This window comes from Delphinapterus leucas, chromosome 7 (genome assembly GCF_059928025.1).
Source record: "Delphinapterus leucas isolate spDelLeu-1000000601 "Yukka" chromosome 7, BTC_Dleu_Yukka2, whole genome shotgun sequence".
NCBI lineage: Eukaryota > Metazoa > Chordata > Mammalia > Artiodactyla > Monodontidae > Delphinapterus > Delphinapterus leucas.
In genome coordinates, this window is record NC_143135.1 from 55,694,490 (window position 1) to 55,717,306 (window position 22,817).

Consider the following 22,817-nt stretch of genomic DNA (forward strand, 5'->3'; position numbering starts at 1 on the left):
AAAATCTACTTTACATTCAGAATCCAACCACATTTTAGAATCTACCATTTCAATTCTGGTCTACATCACTATCATCTGTCCACCTGGATGACAGCATTAGACTCAACTGTTTTTTCTTCTTCTGTAGGTACCCACCCACCATTTATTCTCCATACAGCAGTCAGAATGATCTCATTAAGACACCAGTGATTTATGTTACTCCTTTTCTTAGAACTCTGCAATGACCTGCCATCTCATGCAGAGTTACAATTCTTATAATGGCCTGCAAAGTCCTGTATCTAAGATTCCTAGTGGAAATGTTTCTGATTATCACTGTGATTAAGGAGAAGTTCTGCAGTTTAGTGGTTATTACCAGAGTTCCAAATATCCCATGGAACATTCATGGTAGTGAATTATGTGAATTTTGTCCTTTCAGTATACTCTGAATTTTCCAGATTGCCTCCTCCACGTAAATTAAGGGAAGGCTACACTCTGGTGTAAAACTTTATCAATAATTATTTACCATTTCACAAAATCCCATCACAATTACTATTCACAGTATTTGAGTAAGCAATATAACACACCCATTTAAGTCCTAATTTATAGCTCTTAAAGTCAGCCACTCTATATAAAGGCTAGCTGTATTTTTAACTTGTCATACCATAGTATTTACATAATGAAATAAACTATATCACTTTCATTTTATGTCTTCTTTATATTAAGTTGGGAACACTATTATTTTCTTTTTTAAGTGCATAAAAAGCTTATATTATCTATATTTCATTTTAAGATAGAAAAGGGATTATTACAATATATTTGTATAAATATATAAAATAAATTATAAATATATAAAAAAGAGTGTTTCACCTTATCACGGCCGTATACAATGTGTACCTACTCTCAACCCCTCAAACCTGTCTGACCTCAATTCCCACTATTCTTCCCATCATTCAGTATGCTCCATCCATACTGGCCTTCACGGCTATTTCTTGAAAATTTCAGGCAGCTCCAGCCACAGGACCTTTGTACTTGCTGTTCCTTCTGACTGGAATGTTCTTCCCCCAGGTATCAATAATTATGCACTCTCTCACATCCATCGTGTTTTTGTTTGAATTATCTTCTCAGTGAGGCTTTCCCCAACCACCCAATTGAAAATTGAAAATCAATCCCTCTCCCCCTCTCTCCTTCTCTCTCCCTCACCTCTTTTTCCCTCTTTTCTTTACTCCACAGTACTAAGCACCATCTGTTCTGATTATCTATTGCCAAGTAATATATCACTCTAAAACTTGGTGGCTTAAAACAATCTATTGCTATCTTTCATAGTTCTGTGGGTTCCCTGGGTTCAGCTGCACGATTCTTGCTCATGTGGTTACAGCCAATGGTTGTAGGGACTGAAGTTATCTGAAGGCTCAATCAAGCTAAAATCCAAGATGACGTCTTCAACCACAGGTGTGGGGCCTCAGCTGGGAGGGCTCAAACAGCTGGGTGCTGGCCAGGAATCACTGACTCACCACTCAGCCTTCCCACCTGACTAGTCTGGGCTAGCACAAAGCATAGAGGTCTCCTGCTAGTCAAGACGTCTTATACAGATGCTGGCTTCCCCCAGAGCTCATATTCCAAAACACCAAAGGCAGAAACTGAGGTTTATGACCTAGGCAAGGAAGCTTCATTTCTACCTTGCTCTGTTAGTTACACAGAATCAACCAAAATGAAGGGTGGGACAGGACAACAGAATGGTATGAATACTGGGAAGCAGAGAATACTAGAGAGCCATCTTTTTTTTTTTTTTTTTACGGTACGCGGGCCTCTCACTGTTGTGGCCTCTCCCGTTGTGGAACACAGGCTCTGGACACGCAGCCTCAGCGGCCATGGATCACGGGCCTAGCCGCTCCACGGCATGTGGGATCTTCCCGGACCGGGGCACGAACCCGTGTTCCCTGCATTGCCAGGCGGACTCTCAACCACTGCGCCACCAGGGCAGCCCTAGAGAGCCATCTTTAGAGGCAGTTACCACAATTCCCAACATACTGTAAGTTTTACTTTTATAATTTAGTTATTGTGTCTCCCTTCCTACAAGGATAAAGACTTTTACTTTTTCACCACCATATTCACAGTTCATGTTATGTACTCAGTATTAATTGGGAAAAAATAATTATTGCATTAAGTAAGTGATGTACATCAATAACTCATCCTATATGCTTGCTTTTCACCATGGGCCTCACCCTTCCCCAAACTCCTACCAATGTAACTTTCTGGAAAGGGACCTGGGATGAACCTGGGTTATTTTGGAAGCAAAAAGTGAAAGATAAAATTGGGGGTAAAAATCAAAGACAGAAATATCAAAAAGGTTTGGTCACAAACTGCTTACTTTGTCCCGTGGACATCTCTGATCACTCTAGCGCCTACTTTCTCTCTGTCAGAAAACTCTCCTAACAGACTTATGAAATGTGAACCACCTCTGACATGTAATACTTCCATATAAATTATTCTGTATAACTGCCCTTAAAAAAACCAGTTAAATATTTATTCTATCTACAATTTCATGTGTCAGCTTTATCTTCTGGATAAAGGAAGATTTCTTGAAGACCAGCTCATCTGAACTTAAAAAGAAATTTTTAATTCAACATTCTGAACGTATGACACAATACAAATCTGTGCACACAAGTATATACCAGAAAAAAATTGAACTAGCTAGTGAATTCCCCTGGTTGGTAGAGGTAAAGCAACTATGAGTATGGAGAGAAAAGGGTTATTGGTAATGATCATTTAGCTTTTTAGCCTATGTCTACATCTGATGATATATATTTAAGAGTTTCTCTGGGGGCAATAGCTTTCAACTTTGACTATATATTAGAGGCACCTGGTAAGCTCTAAAAATTCCCCACACCAGACTGCACCCCACACCAATTAATGTGAATTTCTGGGAGCAGAACCTAGGCATTCATACTTTTAAATGTTCCTAGGTGAATTCAACATGCACTCAAGATTGAGAAGCACTGCCTTAAACTCTCCATTCTCCTTTACCCCTACCAGTCTCTTCTAAACCAATAGTGACAAAAAAATTTTAATTTATAAGCCAAAAAATGAATTTTTTTAAAAGAAAAAAATGTACAAAAGGCACAAAATAAGATAGTTTTTAAAATCCAAATGCACAAGCAATCCAAATAAACATTAGTGGACTAAATTAAATAGTAAAAAGGGCAAAAACTAAGTGATTAAATTTTTTAAAAAATCTGAGCTATATGCTGTTTCTAAGAATCACATAAGACAAAGAAAGGTTGACAATAAAAGGATGGATGACGTAAAGAAAAAAACATACCCAAATAATACTGATCAAAACCAAGTTGGCAGGGCTTCCCTGGTGGTGCAGTGGTTAAGAATCCACCTGCCAATGCAGAGGACACGGGTTCGAGCCCTGGTCCGGGAGGATCCCACATGCCACAGAGCAACTGGGCCTGTGCGCCACACCTGCTGAGACTGCGCTCTAGAGCCTGCAAGCCACAGCTGCTGAGCCCACATGCTGCAACTGCTGAGGCCCGCGTGCCTGAGACCTGTGCTCTGCAACAGGAGGCCACAGCAATGAGAAGCCTGCACACCACAATGAAGAGTGGGCCCCGCTCACCCCAACTAGAGAAAGCCCGTGCACAGCAACAAAGACCCAACGCAGCCAAAAATAAAATAAATAAATTTATTAAAACAAAACAAGTTGGTATGGTTAAATTAATCAAACAATAGATGAACGAGGACCACTATATACCTAAAGACTGATTTCACCAAGAAGTGATTCTAAATTTGTGTATACCCAATAACAGAGCCTGAAAAATACATAAAGCAAAAAGTATGAGGAAAAAATGAAAAAATATACCAGAGGATTTTAACACACCAGTATATGGTGGGTAAAGAAGACTAAATATCAGTAAGTACACTGCAAGTATGCACATACAATTAATAATCTTGTTCTAATACACATATGTTGAACACTATACCCGAAAACTGAAACTCTTTCCAAAGATACACAGAACGTTTATAATACCACAAAAATATAAAGCACCTAGGAATAAATGTAAGAAAGATGTTTGTGATCTTCATAAAGAAAATTATTAAATTCTATTGAAAAATATTAAGGAATTCCTAAACATACGGAGGAATATACCATGTCCAGTGATAGGAACATTTAATACCATAAAGATACCAGTTTTTCCAAACTGATCCGTTGAATCAATATTGTTCCAATTAAAGAGCAAACAGGGTTTTTTGGAGCTTGTCAAGATGATTTATAAGTTTATATAGAAGAGAAAAGGATCAAGAAGAGCCAAGAAATTCCTAAAATAAGGGGGGAGGATTTGCTTTACTACCTATTAAGACTTATCAAAGAGCTACAGCAATTGAGAGTGAGTACTGGCACAGGGATATTCTGAAAAGCTAATGGAATAGAAGAGAGCACACAGAAATAGACACACACATATATGGAAACTTGATTTATGAAAGAGCTGGCAACTGGAATCACAGGAAGAGAAATGAACTATTCAATAAATAGTACTGAAATAATTAGTTATCCATTTTGGGAAAAGAAAATTGGACTCTTACATCGTATCCAAAATTCAATTCCAGGAAGATTGAAGACATATATGTGTAATGCACAAACTATAAAACTTTTAGGAGATAACATAGAAAGGATTTCTTAAACAAGATAGAAAAGCACAATACATAAAGGAAAAGATTAAATTTGACTAAATTAAAATTAAGAACTCTATTTATCAAAAGACCATATTAAAACAAGAGAAAAGGCAAGCCACAAACTGGGAGAAAACATTTGCAACAATATACTCAACGAAAGACTGATACCCAGAATATAAAAACACTGATATGCTACATATAAAATAGATAACCAACAAGGACCTATACTCAATATTTTGTAATAACCTATAAGGGCAAAGAATCTGAAAAAGAATATACACATGTATAACTGAATCACTTTGTTGTACACTGGAAACTAACACAACATTGTAAATCAACTATACTTCAATAAATAAATAAATAAAACCTGCAAAAAAAAAAAAAGATAACACAATAGAAAATATTATAGAAGAGAAAATGAGTGGCCAATAACCATAAGATAAAATTCTCAATCTCAATAGTTATCAGAGAAAAACAAATTAAAATCACATCAAGATCCCATTTTATATCCACGAGATTGGCAAAATTTTAAGACTGAAAATATTGGATATTGGCAAAGGCGTGGAACAGCACACCCTGCTGGTGGGAGTTTAAATTCATTCTTCCCTTGTAAAAATTTGGATTTCTCTAGTGAAGTTGAAGCTATGAACATGCACTTCCACTATTCTGTATGCACCCTTGAAGGCATACTGGAATCACCAAGAGAGCCTTAAAAAATACTAACACTTGAGTCCCATTTCCCAGAGATTCTTATTTAACTGAAATATAATACTGAGAAAAAAAAGATCACAGAAAAATAGTATGCTTCCATGTGTATAAGTTGAGAACCATGCAAAATGAAACAGTATTTTGCCTAGGGGTACATGCACGTGGCAAAACTATTTTTTTAAAGCATGGGAATAATAAAACACAAAATCAGCACAGTGGCAATAGGGTGGGAGATGGAACTGGGAGGGCAGGAAGGTTGTCTTGGAAGAATGGTCAAAAAGAAATGACAAGGATGCATTACTTCAGTGTGGTGCTCATTCTTAACAGTTGTCTGTACCTAATAAAAAGAGTCTTCTTTAATAATCTCAGAACTTTAGTCAAGGTTTTGATATCTTTTCTCAAAAGCCAACTTCAGGAGTCATTATGGTGTGACAAACAGCATTTACTTTACAGCCAAACAGATCTTGTTTAAACTACAGCTCTGTCTCTTACTGTGTGGCTTTTGATAAATTCTGAGCCTAGTTTCCTCATGTAAAAAAAAAAAAAAAGATAACTCATTCCACCAATATTTATGGAGTGACTATCATGTGTCTGACATTATACAATGATGTACAAGAGACAAGTCGTTTCTGCCCTTCTAAAGGCAAACTAATTCCTACTTCAAAGGGTTGCTGAAAAGATTATATGATATATATAAAGGAACTTGACATGGTGCCTGAAATATATTTGGTATTCAATAAATGCTTTTTCTCTTTCTGCTTGGATTAGTTAAAGCTAATGAAGTGGATTATTCCTTTTAAAGAACTTGCCTAATAGTTTAACATTATTAAAAAAACAACAAAATAACATACATGATTATATAGTAAACTACTATACAGATATTAGTTGATTTAATGTACTTTACAAATGTTAGATGTTATTATTTTGATCTACACTCAGGTTAAAATGTCGGCATCTGAATCAAATTAAAACTAAAAGTTATGAACTCAAGCATAACTGGATTCAGATTTCACAGTATTTTTTAAAATATTTTAATGAATTGACTTAATACGTATCCTATAATAGCTACAATTTTTTCTTAATATGTCTAGTTTTCAAATTCACATTACTTTGGTGGCACTTATTATTGTAGGATTTTGTTTTTTCCACTTAAAAATATCTTGCACATTCATGTTGCTGAGAGGTGGAACAGAAATAACTTTGTTAAGTCAAATAGGACCAGCACAGTACTTTTCAGAAAAAGGAGGCTTAAATATTTACAGGATGAATCAAACAGTAAATTTTAGTCCAGCTGTATGGCTGATGGGATGAGATCATTTTAAGAATGCACTCCACTTGGTGGATACCACACGATGGAAGAAATATCTTAGTCTTTTGAATAGGAGCAGGCTGTATCAGTTCACAGTCTGACAGAAGTTTTTTTTTTTTTAACCATGGTGTTAATTTACAAGATCCTCACTTCACAGTGGAAGCGGCAAAAACACATTATGGCTGGGAGCATACCAGCTTTTTGGGTCAGTTCTCTTCTCAGTGCCTTCGAATGATCTCAGATTTGCTTATCCTAACCTAGTGTAGCATTTTCTATCTTTCCCTTTTAAAATTATTTTTTAATTGAAAAAGTAATACATCTAATTAAAATTGGAAAAATTTTAAATATTTGGTAACACACTCTGACAGCTGATTCATAAGAAACAGCACCCATGCATACTGCTGACAAAAATAAAAGTTAGTACAAACTCCCTAGAGAGAAATAAGTAACAGTGACTACCTATGGGAAGGGGAACTGGGTAGCTGGGAGTCTGGGGTAGAAGGGAAACTTTTATTTACTTTATGCTCTTTTGTAACTTTTGAACTGGGTACCTTTTACATATATTATCTTTTTTGTTTTTTAAGTAATATATGCATATGATCAAAAATTCAAAGAATATAGAAAAGGCCCCATGCCCAGGGGTGAACATTACTGTGAACTGGTGAACATTACTATCTTTCTTCCAGATATGTCCTAGGCATTTTTGACATGCAAAATCTGTACCTCCTTAATAGAAATAGACATCCTCAACAGAAAAGAAAATGACTAGCCATTCTTTTCTTTTTTTTTAAAAATTGAAGTATGGTTGATTTACAATGTTGTGTTAGTTTCAGGTGTACAGCAACGTGATTCAGTTATACATACATATGTACCTATTTTTTCAGATTCTTTTCCCTTATAGGTTATTACAAAATATTGAATACAGTTCACTGTGCTATACAGAAGGTTCTTGTTGGTTATGAAAATGACTAGTCTTAAGGTTGAAAGCTGTGCAAAGCTAAAAGCCCACAGAAAATATAATCAACAAGTATCCAAATGTTCCATCACACAGTACTTTTCAGAAAAAGGAGGCTTAAATATTAAATATCTTGTACATACAATGATGTACAAGAGACAAGTCGTTTCTGCCCTTCTAAAGGCAAACTAATTCCTACTTCAAAGGGTTGTAGTCAGGTAGTGCGGAGGATACAGTTCTTCCCTGTAAGGAGCTTGCAATCTAGATGAGGAAACAAAATTGATGTCAAAAAACCATTAAAGAACAACTGAATGTTAAAATAGGAGATAACAACTAAACAGGAGTTGAAAGAATGAAAAGATTTAACGTTAGCTGAAAAAGAGTTGCTTTGAGAAGAGGTTTGACCTGGGTTAGCCCTCATCCCATCTAATAAGTTTAAAAGAAACAGGGAAGAGTATTGAAAAGTGAAAACATCAAGCAGAACCAAAACGATGTGCTCCATAAATAACTTAGCCATAAAAATTGATAAGCACCAAAATTCCTGAGGCCCAGTAACTTATTATCATTTCTAGAATGCACAACAATTTGGAAAAGAGAAACCTTTGGTGCTTACATCAGCCTGCTCCTGCGTATTAAGTTTTCCTTATTTTTGACTAGCAATTTTAAGTTTTCATATGTCATTTCATTTACTCTTTCTTACAAACCCTAAGTGTAGTGTTATTCACATTTTACAAGTAGGAAGTTGAGAACTGTGGCAGTAAAAAGTAGTCCAAAAGTGACTGGCTTCTTTTTTCTTTTGGCATGACACTTCTGGCATGACAAATGTGGGGAGTCCCGCAGACCCACTCCTCAGTGAAACTGGTGAAAGTTATAAAATAAAAAACAAAAAAAACCCCAAACCCTACCCCCACCCCAGCCACCTCTGAAAATGGTCCTAAGGTCATAAAGAAAATGAAGAAACACCTATTCAAGAAAATCTACTAAAACTTGGTAAGGACAAAGAACTTTTGTGGTGTCTGAATGACAATCTTGCTCCCACCCTTCCCCATCACAGCTTAGCACGACAGAATCTCCACTCCAGACTGATAGAGCCGAGGACACAGGGCTCTCCTGAAGCCCAGCTCCCAGTCATCCTGACATGATGAGCAGCACAGCACGCCAGCATTTCTCACCTTGCCCACAGCTATGTGTTGCTGAAGCTAAGCTGTGGGTGAGTGTGGTTGAGAGGTGGGGGCTCCCTTCTCCCCAGTCCCTGCTCCTGGGACAGAGGCTCTACCCTGGGTGAGGCCCTGCTAAGACTACTAGACCCGGATTATCTTGCCCCAGCTCACCAGGTGAGGCTTCCATGCTAGCAGCGGCAAGCCAAGGAGACCTGGGGCTACAGCCACCCACTCAATTGAACACTCAGCTCCTAAACTGAAATGTCACTTAAAGAGGAGTGTCCACTGCTCCTGCCCCCAGCACCAGAGCCGTGATTCAGAGATTTTCACTGGGGCTAGAAGCAGCCATAAACCAGACTTCCAAATCTCTTCCCAGAGGAACTGACTTCACTTGTGGGTAAGTTCAAACCTAAGGGTGCTCTTAAAAACAGTGGTTGGAGTGAAAGACCATTGAGAAGAGATTGATATTCTTTGGAGATAAAGGCTAAACTGCAGATCTGCTGGTTGGCTGGAGAGAAATGGAAAGAGACAGAAGAGATCTTTTGTGGTCAGAATAAATTTTAAACATTGACCTTGGGAAGTACATCTTTAAAGAAGCCTGAATTTGACTGGATTAGTCTGTGAAGCAATTTATGCCCCCAAACACTGTTGAAAACAACAGAGCAAGCAGCTGCAATTAGTGGAGTTTAAGAGCTGGGTATGGTCTGGGAAAGAAATAGCCAAAAGAGCCCTGCCAGAATCAATGCCATCTCTGGATGATAGTGGGCACACCCAAGGCTGTATCCCCTGAGGGGCAACATCAAAGGCTTCACACTGCTGATGGAGAGGGAAAAAGACAGATCTGTATCTAGAATAAGGAAATCCTATAACTCAAAAACAAAAAGACAAATAAGCCAATTAAAAAATGAGCAAAGGACTGAAATAGACATTTCTCCAAAGAAGATATACAAATGGTCAACGGGCACACACAAAAGATATTCAACACCCTTAGACACTAGGGAATGGCAAATCAAAACCACAAGATACTGTTTAACGTTCATCAGGATGCCTATAATCAAAGAAACTGAAAATAACAAGCACTGGTGAAAATGTGGTAAAAGTGGAACCCTCACACCACTGGTGCGAATATAATATGGTACAGCCACTGTGGAAAATAATTTTGGCAGTTCCTCAGTAAGTTAAATTAGAACATAAACATATGACCCAGCAGTCCTACTCCTAAATATATACTCAAAACAACTGAAAACAGGTGTTCAAACAAAAACTTATACACGGATGTCCATAGTATTATTATTCACAAAAGCCAAAGGTGGAAACAACGCAATGTCCATCAATGAATGAATGGCTAAACAAAATGTGGTATATCCATACAATGGAACATTATTCAGTAATAAAAAGAAATGAAATTCTCATACATGTTCAGACACAAAAGGCTACACACTGTATGATTCCATTTATATGAAATAGCCAGAAATCCACAAAGACAAAAAGTAGATGAGAGATTACTAGGAGCTGGAGGTAAAGGGAATGAGGAGTTTTTGCTATTGAGCTTCTGTTAGGGTGCTGGAAAATTCTGGAAATAAATATAGTAGTGATGGTTGTACAACACTGTGACTATAATGGTACTGAACAGTTCATTAAAAATGGTTACACTGATACATTTTATATTATGTAAATATCCACAATAATAGAAAAAGCAACCCATCTAATGCCAAACTTCAGTACACAGTATGAGATCCAGTATAAGAATGCCCACAGTATAAGATTCGGATATAAAATTACACATCTTCATGGGTTCCATTTAATAGACTTTCAGTTCATTCTTCACTTTAAGAAGTATTTAAATGTATAAACTCTAGTCCTGAATACTGTTCTTGTTATATGAAGTATTACTCCAAGATTTTCTCAGTCTAATTTAATTTCACGATATGTGATCATTTATCTACCACATTCTGACACAGAATTGTAATTAAAAGCTTAAATATGATTTACATATTTACATATAAATTGTAAACTATCAAAAGCAAAAGGCAAAGAGAAAATCGACAATGAAATACCACTTCACACTCTCTGGTACTGCTATAACCAAAAAAAGAAAAGCAAGGGGAGACCTTCAAGATGGCAGAGGAGTAAGACGTGGAGATCACATTCCTCCCCACAAATACATCAGAAATACATCTACATGTGGAACAACTCCTACAGAACGTCTACTGAACGCTGGCAGAAGACCTCAGACCTCCCAAAAGGCAAGAAACTCCCCACATACCTGGGTAGGGCAAAAGGAAAAAGAAAAAACAGAGACAAAAAATAGGGACGGGACCTGCACCTCTGGAAGGGAGCTGTGAAGGAGGAAAAGCTTCCACACACTAGGAAGCCCCTTCACTGGCAGAGACGGGGTGGCGGGGGGGGACACTTTGGAGCCACGGAGGACAGCACAGCAACAGGGGTGCAGAGGGCAAAGCGGAGAGATTCCCGCACAGAGGATCGGTGCCAACCAGCACTCACCAGCCCGAGAGGCTTGTCTGCTCACCCGCCGGGGCGGGCGGGGCTGGGAACTGAGGCTCGGGCTTCGGAGGTCAGATCCCAGGGAAAGGACTGGGGTTGGCTGCGTGAACACAGCCTGAAGGGGGCGCCACAGCTAGCCAGGAGGGAGTCCGGGAAAAGGTCTGGACCTGCCTAAGAGGCAAGAGACCATTGTTTCCTGGTGTGCGAGGAGAGGGGGTTCAGAGCAACGCCTAAACGAGCTCCAGAGACGGGCACGAGCCGCGGCTGTCAGCGCGGACCCCAGAGACTGCTATGAGACGCTAAGGCTGCTGCTGCTGGGGCCACCAAGAAGCCTGTGTTCAAGTACAGGTCACTATCCACACCTCCCTTCCCGGGAGCCTGTGCAGCCCACCACTGCCAGGGTCCCGTGATCCAGGGACAACTTCCCCGGGAGAACGCACAGTGCGCCTCAGGCTGGTGCAACGTCACACCTGCCTCTGCCACCGCAGGCTCGCCCAGCACTCCGTGCCCCTCCCTCCCCCCCGGCCTGAGTGAGCCAGAGCCCCCGAATCAGGTGCTCCTTTAACCCCATTCAGTCTGAGTGAAGAAAAGATGCCCTCAGGCGACCTACACACAGAGGTGGGTCCAAATCCAAAGCTGAACCCCAGGAGCTGTGCGAACAAAGAAGAGAAAGGGAAATCTCTCCCAGCTGTCTCAGGAGCAGCAGATTAAAGCTCCACAATCAACTTGAGGTACCCTGCATCTGTGGAATACCTGAAGAGGCAATGAATCATCCCAAAATTGAGGCGGTGGACTTGGGAGCAACGATATATATATTTTTTTCTCTTTTTGTGACTGTGTATGTGTATGCTTCTTTGTGTGATTTTGTCTGTATACGCTTTCACCATTTGTCCTAGGGTTCTGTCTTTCCGTTTTTCTTTTAGTATAGTTTTTAGCGCTTGTCATCATTGGTGGATTTGTTTTTTGGTTTCGTTGCTCTCTTCTTTCTTTCTCTATTTTTTATTACTTTTAAATTTAAAAAAAATTTTAACAATTATATTTTATTTTAACAACTTTATCTTTTTCTTTCTTTTTTTCTCTCTTTTCTTCTAAGCCGTGTGGCTGACATGGTCTTGGTGCTCCAACCGGCTGTCAGGCCTGTGCCTCTGAGGTGGGAGAGCCGAGTTCAGCACATTGGTCCACCAGAGACCTCCCAGCTCCACATAATATTAAAAAGCGAAAGCTCTCCCAGAGATCTCCATCTAAATGCTAAGACCCAGCTCCACTCAATGACGACCAGCAAGCTACAGTGCTCGACACCCTATGCCAAACAACTAGAAAGACAGGAACAAACCCCACCCATTAGCAGAAAGGCTACCTAAAATCATAATAAGGTCACAGACACCCCAAAACATACCACCGGACACAGTCCTGCCCACCAGAAAAACAAGATCCAGCTTTATCCACCAGAACACAGGCACTGGTCCCCTCCACCAGGAAACCTACACAACCCACTGAATCAACCTTAGCCACTGGGAGCAGACACCAAAAACAACGGGAACTACGAACCTGTAGCCTGTGAAAGGAGACCCCAAACACAGTAAGTTAAGCAGAATTAGAAGACACAGAAACACACAGCAGATGAAGGAACAAGGTTAAAACACACCAGACCAAACAAATGAAGAGGAAATAGGCAGTCTACCTGAAAAAGAATTCAGAGTAATGATAGTAAAGATGGTCCAAAATCTTGGAAATAGACTGGAGAAAATACAAGATACGTTTAACGACGACCTAGAAGAACTAAGAGCAAACAAACAATGATGAACAACACAATAAATGAAATTTAAAAGTCTCTAGAAGGAATCAATAGCAGAATAACTGAGGCAGAAGAACGGATAAATGACCTGGAAGATAAAACAGTGGAAACAACTACTGCAGAGCAGAATAAAGAAAAAAGAATGAAAAGAATTGAGGACAGTCTCAGAGACCTTTGGGACATTAAACACACCATCATTTGAATTCTAGGGGTCCCAGAAGAAGAGAAAAAGAAAGGGACTGAGAAAATATCTGAAGAGAGTATAGTTGAAAACTTCCCTAATATGGGAAAGGAAATAGTTAATCAAGTCCAGGAAGTCCAGAGAGTCCCATAAGGAATAAATCCAAGGAGAAATACGCCAAGACACATATTAATCAAACTATCAAAAATTAAATACAAAGAAAAAATATTAAAAGCAGCAAGGGAAAAACAACAAATAATATACAAGGGAATCCCCATAAGGTTAACAGCTGATCTTTCAGCAGAAACTCTGCAAGCCAAAAGGGAGTGGCAGGACATATTGAAAGTGATGAAAGGGAAAAACCTACAACCGAGATTACTCTATCCAGCAAGGATCTCATTTAGATTTGATGGAGAAATTAAAATCTTTACAGACAAGCAAAAGCTAAGAGAATTCAGCACCACCAAATCAGCTTTACAACAAATGCTAAAGGAACTTCTCTAGGCAGTAAGCACAAGAGAAGGAAAAGACCTACAATAACAAACCCAAAACAATTAAGAAAATGGTAATAGGAACATACATATCAATAATTACCTTAAATGTAAATGGTTTAAATGCTCCAACCAAAACACACAGACTGGCTGAATGGATACAAAAACAAGACCCATATATATGCTGTCACCAAGAGACCCACTTCAGACCTAGGGACACATACAAACTGAAAGTGAGGGGATAGAAAAAGATATTCCATGCAAATGGAAATCAAAAGAACGCTGGAGTAGCAATACTCATATCACACAAAACAGACTTTAAAGTAAAGACTATTACAAGAGACAAAGAAGGACACTACATAATGATCAAGGGATCAATCCAAGAAGAAGAATCTTAACAATTGTAAATATTTATGCACCCAACATAGGAGCACCTCAACACATAAGGAAAATGCTAACAGCCATAAAAGGGGAAATCAACAGTAACACAATCATAGTAGGGGACTTTAACACCCCCACTTTCACCAATGGGCAGATCATCCAAAATGAAAATAAATATGGAAACACAAGCTTTAAATGATACATTAAACAAGATGGACTTAATTGATATTTATAGGACATTCCATCCAAAAAGAACAGAATACGCTTTCTTCTCAAATGCTCATGAAACATTCCCCAGGAAAGATCATATCTTGGGTCACAAATCAAGCCTTGGTAAATTTAAGAAATTTGAAATCGTATCAAGTAACTTTTCTGACCATAACACTATGAGACTAGATATCAATTTTTTTACAGGAAAAAACCTGTAAAAAATACAAACACATGGAGGCCTAACAATACACTACTTAAAAACCAAGAGATCACTAAAGAAATCAAAGATGAAATCAAAAAATACCTAGAAAGAAATGACAATGAAAACACGACGACCCAAAACATATGGGATGCAGCAAAAGAAGTTCTAAGAAAGTTTACAGCAATACAATCCTACCTCAAGAAACAAGAAACATCTCAAATAAACAACCTAACCTTACACCTAAAGCAATTAGAGAAAGAAGAACAAAAAAACACCAATGTTAGCAGAAAGAAAGAAATCATAAAGATCAGAGCAGAAATAAATGAAAAAAGAAATGAAGGAAACAACAGCAAAGATCAACAAAACTAAAAGCTGGTTCTTTGAGAAGATAAACAAAATTGATAAACTATTAGCCAGACTCATCAAGAAAAAAATGGGAGAAGGCTCAAATCAATAGAATTAGAAATGAAAAAGGAGAAGTAACAACTGACACTGCAGAAATACAAAGGATCATGAGAGATTACTACAAGCAACTATATGCCAATAAAATGGGCAACCTGGAAGAAATGGACAAATTCTTAGAAAAGCACAAGCCTCCAAGACTGAACCAGGAAGAAATAGAAAATATAAACAGACCAATCACAAGCACTGAAATTGAAACTGTGATTAAAAATCTTCCAACAAACAGAAACCCAGGACCAGATGGCTTCACAGGCAAATTCTATCAAACATTTAGAGAACAGCTAACACTTATCCTTCTCAAACTCTTCCAAAATATAGCAGAGGGAGGAACACACCCAAACTCATTCTACTAGACCACCATTACCCTGATACCAAAACCAGACAAAGATGTCACAAAGAAAGAAAACTACAGGCCAATAACACTGATGAACAAGGATACAAAATTTCTCAACAAAATACTAGCAAACAGAATCCAACAGCACATTTAAAGGATCATACACCATGATCAAGTGGGGTTTATCCCAGGAAAGCAAGGATTCTTCAATATATGCAAATGAATCAATGTGATACACCGTAATAAAAAACTGAAGGATAAAAACCATATGATCATCTCAAAAGATGCAGAAAAAGCTTTCAACAAAATTCAACACCCATTTATCATAAAAACCCTCCAAAAGTGGGCATAGAGGGAACCTGCCTCAACATAATAAAGGCCATATATGACAAACCCACAGCCAACACTGCTCTCAGTCGTGAAAAACTGAAACCATTTCCACTAAGATCAGGAACAAGACAAGGTTGCCCACTCTCACCACTATTATTCAACCTAGCTTTGGAAGTTTTAGCCACAGCAATCAGAGAAGAAAAAGAAATAAAAGGAATCCAAATCAGAAAAGAAGAAGTAAAGTTGTCACTGTTTGCAGATGACATGATACTATACATAGAGAATCCTAAAGACTCTACGAGAAAACTACTAGAGCTAATCAATGAATTTGGTAAAGTAGCAGGATACAAAATTAATGCACAGAAATCTCTTGTATTCCTATACACTAATGATGGAAAAATCTGAAAGAGAAATTAAGGAAACACTCCCATTTACCATTGCAACAAAAAGAATAAAATACCTAGGAATAAACCTACCTAAGGAGACAAAAGACCTGTATGCAGAAAACTATAAGGCACTGATGAAAGAAATTAAATATGATACAAACAGATGGAAAGATATACCATGTTCTTGGATTAGAAGAATCAACAGTGTGAAAATGACTATAATACCCAAAGCAATCTACAGATTCAATGCAATCCCTATCAAACTACCAATGGCATTTTTCACAGAACTAGAATAAAAAATTTCACAATCTGTATAGAAACAGAAAAGACCCCGAATAGCCAAAGAAATCTTGAGAAAGAAAAACGAAGCTGGAGGAATCAGGCCACCGGACCTCAGACTAGACTACAAAGCTACAGTAATCAAGACAATACGGTACTGGCACAGAAACAGAAATACCGACCAATGGAACAGGATAGAAAGCTCAGAGATAAACCCACACACATATGGTCACCTTGTTTTTGATAAAGGAGGCAAGAATATACAATGGAGAAAAGACAGCCTCTTCAATAAGTGATGCTGGGAAAACTGGGCAGCTACATGTAAAAGAATGAAATTAGAACACTTCCTAACACGATACACAAAAATAAACTCAAAATGGGGGCTTCCCTGGTGGCGCAGTGGTTGAGAGTCCACCTGCCAATGCAGGGGACTCGGGTTCGTGTCCCGGTCCAGGAAGATCCCACATGCTGCGGAGCGGCTGGGCCCGTGAGCCATGGCCGCTGAGCCTGTGCGTCCGGAGCCTGTGCTCCGCAACGGGAGAGGCCACAACAGTGAGAGGCCCGCGTACCACAAAATAAATAAATAAATAAATAAATAAATAAATAATAATTTAAAAAAATAAACTCAAAATGGATTAAAGACCTTAATGTAAGGCCAGACACTATCAAACTCTTAGAGAAAAACATAGGCAGAACACTCTGACATAAATCACAGCAAGATCCTTTTTGACCCACCTCCTAGAGAAATGGAAATAAAAACAAAAATGAACAAATGGGACCTAATGAAACTTCAAAGCTTTTGCACAGCAAAGGAAACCATAAACAAGACGAAAAGACAACCCTCAGAATGGGAGAAATTATTTGCAGATGAAGCAACTGACAAAGGATTAATCTCCAAAATTTACAAGCAGCTCATGCAGCTCAATATCAAAAAAACAAACAACCCAATCCAAAAATGGGCAGAAGACCTAAATAGACATTTCTCCAAAGAAGATATACAGATTGCCAACAAACACATGAAACAATGCTCAACATCACTAATCAGTAGAGAAATGCAAATCAAAACTACAATGAGGATTTACCTCACACTGGTCAGAATGGCCATCATCAAAAAATCTAGAAACAATAAATGCTGGAGAGGGTGTGGAGAAAAGGGAACCCTCTTGCACTGTTGGTGGGAATGTAAATTGATACAGCCACTATGGAGAACAGTATGGCGGTTCCTTAAAAAATTAAAAATAGAACTACCATACAACCCAGCAATCTCACTACTGGGCATATACCCTGAGAAAACCATAATTCAAAGAGTCATGTACCACAATGTTCACTGCAGCTCTATTTACAATAGCCAGAACATGGAAGCCACCTAAGTGTTCATCAACAGATGAATGGATAAAGAAGATGTGGCACATATATACAAATGGAATATTTCTCAGCCATAAAAAGAAATGAAATTGAGTTATTTGTAGTGAGGTGGATGGACCTAGAGTCTGTCATACAGAGTGAAGTAAGTCAGAAAGAGAAAAACAAATACCGTACACTAACACATATATATGGAATCTAAAAAAAAACAAAGGGGTTCTGAAGAGCCTAGGGGCAGGACAGGAATAAAGATGCAGAGGTAGAAAATGGACTTGAGGACAAGGGGAGGGGGAAGGGTAAGCTGGGACAAAGTGAGAGAGTGGCATGGACTTATATAAACTACCAAATGTAAAACAGATAGCTTGGGGAAGCAGCCACATAGCACAGGGAGATCAGCTCAGTGCTTTGTGACCACCTAGAGGGGTGGGATAGGGAGGATGAGAGGGAGACACAAGAGGGAGGGGATATGGGGATATATGTATATGTAGAGCTGATCCACTTTGTTATAAAGCAGAAACTAATACACCACTGGAAAGCAATTATACTCCAATAAAGATGTTTAAAAAAAAATGAAGAGCAACAATAAGTGTTGGCAATAATGGGGAGAAATTGGAACCTACATACACTGCTGTTGGGAATGTAAAGTGATGCAGCCACTTTGGAAAATGGTTTGGTGGTTTCTCAAAATATTAAACATAAAGCTACCATGTGACCCAGCAATTCCACTCAAGAGAAGTGATATCATATACTCATCCAAATGATTTCACAAATGTTGATAGTAGAATTAATCATAATAGCCAAAAGGTGAAATAATCCAAACATCCATCAACTGCTAAATGGATAAATAAAACGTTGGATATCTATACAATAGAATACTAGTTGGATATAAAAGAAATGAAGTACTGATACATGCTACAACTTGTATGAACCTCAAAAACGTTGTGCTAAATGAAAGAAGCCTGACACAAAAGCCCATATGTTGTATGACTGCATTTATATGAAATATTCCAGAAGAGGCAAATCTATAGAGAGCAGTTTAGTGGTTACCTAGAACTTGGGGTGGAAACAGGAAGGGATTGGTAATGGGTACTGGGTTTCACTTTGGGGTGATATAATGCTCTCAAATTAGATTGTGGTGATGCTTCCACAGCTCTGTGAATATACTAAAAACCATGGAACAGTGTACTTTAAGTGACTGATTTTTATGGTATGTAAAATGTATCTCAATAAAGTTGTTTTTTAAAAACCTCCATTTTCTCATTCCTATACACCCCAACTTTACTTTTTATGATTTACCAACATAAACCTTCTAATCTGTCCATCCGGCATCCAGTGAAAACCCCACACTCATTTTAATTACTTGACTCTGCTCACATTCCTCCCCTACCTGAAGTACTCTCCCTCGGCTACAGTTAAGTCACATACTTATTTTGAAGATGTTTCTGACCAAGTCAATCCTCACAGACCTAATTACCCTCTAGATTTCATACCACTTATAACTTGTAACACTGTAACCTCAAGTATATACATAAAGCAGTTTCACCTTATTTCCTATCAATGTCTAGATTTTGCCACAATCCCTAATTCTTGCCTTTAATCTCTTTTATCTTCTCAGAGACAAACTAGTTACTCCAGAATCATAAAGATCAAACATAATTGTGGGAACTCAGCTAGGGCTCTAAGACAAAGAGGAAAAGGTGTACAACCAAAGAATACTGTAGCATAAGTAACATCAATAGTGAATGAAAAGCATGCTCCTTCCTCTCTTATGCCTGCCAACTCACCAGCTTCACCAACCAGAACCCTGAGTACATCTTTGTATCCCCTTAACAGTTAGCACAGAATCTTGAACACAGATGGTACCAAAGGTCTGCTGAATAACAAATTAATGCTTTTGAATGCAACTTCCTACATGTGTATTCAGGAGTCCCCAAACCTTAGCAAATATCTGAAATCTTAAAGCAGGAAATGGGAATGAGGAAAAAGAAAACTAAAATGATGGGACATGCATTTACTTCTCGACAGTGTATTATGTTCTTACTGTGCATTTCAAGGTGGCATCTTACTGCTGTCCTCAAACCTGAGTATGTACCAGGCATCCTTATCTTTAAGTAGTTACTGGACTTCATTGTTATCAGAGCAAAAAAGAGCACTATTAAGAGAAGCAAGGATTTAGATGTGACACTTCACTTCCTCCTAACAGTAAGGTGCCAAGACTCAAACCCCTATGCCTCTACATGCAGTCCGGAAGAAATCCACACAATGAAGCCTGGAAGTGTAGAGATGTGTGAGGTGGGAATAAGAAGGAGCACTGCTTTCAGAGGAGAGTGTGTTGGCAGGCAGAAGACAAATCTTAGGAGCTGAACTGCTGAAAGCAACAAAGACAGTGGGCTCATAAAACAAAAGCCACAGACTGCTGAAACCTGTGCTAGACCCTGAATGCAGGAGCCTAGCATCAATGAATTCAAGAGCACCTTTCTGACACTCTGAATAGACAAAGCCTAATTCCACTACATAAAATTCCTCAACCTGGCCCTGGAGTACTAAGAACAGAGAACACTTCTCATTTGTTTAGCTTCAGAAATACATTTTCAGACTTCCCTCGTGGCACAATGGTTAAGGATCCGCCTGCCAATGCAGGGGACACAGCTTTGAGCCCTGGTCCGGGAAGATCCCACATGCCGTGGAGCAGCTAAGCCCATGTGCCATAACTACTGAGCCTGTGAGTCACAACTATTCAGCCCATGTACCACAGCTACTGAAGCCCACGCGCCTAGAGCCCATGCTCCACAGCAAGAGAAGCCACTGCAATGAGTAGCCCCCACTTGCCTGCAACTAGAGAAAGCCCGTGCGCAGTAACTTAGACCCAACACAGCCAAAAATAAATAAATAAAATTTAAAAAGCCCCGATTTAAAAAAAAAAATACATCTTCCTACTTTCTCTGTATTTATTCTTATTTGATAATTTACCTTGTGTTGTTTAGTGTCCAAAATGCACATATTGAATTATTCAGACTTGCTTAGGGGATTTCTCTGGTGGTAAAGCAGTTAGCTCCAAATTTATAATTATTTAAGTTTGTTACAGATTTTTTTTTACTTGTTTAACTTGGGTCTCTTTAATAATTCCCTTTATATTTGTAAAAACTCCTTTAGATTATACATTTCCTTCTCTATCATTTACTTTTTAATATTTGGTAGTTTAGATTAAGGGATCATGAAATGTATTTAAGGTGGGTAATTCCTCTTCACTTCAATATTCAGATGACTATTAAGGTGCAAAGAGAAAATTAACAACATAAATGGCTAGAAGAGAATGTTTTCTTCAATTTACATATTGTTATTTTATCATCTGCTGCCTTCTGTGAACTCATATACAGATGCTAACACTCCTACTTTAAATGTTCAACCAAGCGTTTTTATTCTGCTTTTTGCAGAAGGCTATCATCTAGATTTCTTCAAACCACCTATGAAGAAAGACAGCATTTGATTATTATTTTGAATAATGATTTTGACACATCAGGATAACTTCTCCCAGTGAATATGCTGTTCAATAATATGAAGAGAAAGCATCATTATCAAGAGTCAGAATATATTGAACCAGAGAGAGTAGTTTTGTACAGGTCTTGTCATTTGATGAAATCACCCAAATATATAAAGAATCTTGATTTCTCAGAGATACGGAAATCAGTAAATAAATGAAAGAAATACAAAAAGCACCACTCATCAACATACATTTCTCTTTGTACATTATACTACCGGTCAATGATTTTAAACAGGCTGTCTAATTGGTAAGTGAAAGGCTTTCAATTGCTGACATGTAAGAAAAACTGGTAACTTTTAAATTTCCTGCAACAAGAGCAGGCTGACAATATGTGGCACATAGTAGGAGCTCAAAGAATAATTGCTGAACAAAGAATTAAAATAAAAGCCTTCATGAGGTATACAGACTAAATAATTTCTTATGAAAAATATATTTTCTAAAGACTCTGAAAAAGAAAATATTCACATGTATATTTTTCTATTTTAGTTCCATCTCTTAAAATAACAGTTACACCCAAAAATATAACTTGGGGGTTGAATTTGCAGAAAAGGTCTCTTAGAATTTTTATTAATTTCTTCAAATTTCTCTAGTTCACCAATTCACAGTTATAAAAAAGGCAAATAGAGTACTAAATTAAAAATCCACTCCTTTCAGTCACAACGTAGGTAATACAGCTGTTTGGACAGAAAATTAGAGAAGTGTGAATTTTCTATGCACGTTTTTTAAGGATTATTATCAACAAAATTTCATGTTCTATCCACATAACTCTCATTAAATTTAAAGCAAACCCTCAAATGAAAAATATCAGAGAGCAATATATCCCCCAAGATGGGAAGCACAGCTTACCTTAACTTGAAAAAGTTCTCCAGCCCCCTCACAGTCATTGGATGTGATTACTGGAGTATGAATATGCACAAAGCCACTGTCCTGGAAGAAAAAGAGAAACCACTTTTCTCAGTATATTTGTATGTGAAACACTTCCAAGAACATACACTTCATTATATGATTCAAATAGCACTAAGAGAATGCCATATCAAATCCCTCCTTAATCCCCAAAATAAAACTATTAAAATATCAAATGGAGAGTTTACTATGCACAAAGAATTTTAAATCAGAACTGACTTAGACAATATCTAGTCCAATCTCCTCACTGGAAAGACAAGGAAATTGAGGCCCAGAGAGATTTAATGAGAGGCCAAAATCATACAACGAGTCAGAGTCAGAGCCGGGACTAGAACCTAGGTGCTCAGGATCTCTCTCTGGTGCCATTTCTTCTTCCCACTTTTCCAACATACTGATAGTGATTTAACACACACGCACACACACGCACACTCACTCAGGGCTAATGCATAATGATGTTGCCCACACTGCTAAGGGAATAAAAGTGATCAATATTAAGTTGTTATTTTGGAATGAGACCCTCAATTTTAACAAACCATCAAAAAGGAGATAAATTACGGTTGACAATCAGGGACCGCAGAAATAAACAGCAAAAAGGCAGGAATGATTTTTAGGAAGTCTGTCATTAAACTGATGGCACAGTGCACCGCACGTGGCACAGGCAGTGCAC

At 38.2% G+C, this 22,817-nt stretch overlaps 1 protein-coding gene across 4 annotated transcripts in view; it reads right to left on the reverse strand.

Annotated features, from left to right (window-relative positions):
* The window catches only part of NARS2 (asparaginyl-tRNA synthetase 2, mitochondrial), a 150,423-nt gene that overhangs the window by 115,865 nt on the left and 11,741 nt on the right, over positions 1–22,817 (reverse strand). For all 4 annotated transcript variants that reach the window (XR_016393857.1, XM_089915355.1, XM_089915354.1 and 1 more), the window contains exon 5: positions 22,094–22,174. Coding sequence is in view for 3 of the 4 variants with exons in the window: in XM_089915355.1 (XP_089771481.1) it covers positions 22,094–22,174 (81 nt within the window). In the remaining variant the exon portion in view is untranslated. The remainder of the gene's footprint in view (positions 1–22,093; positions 22,175–22,817) is intronic.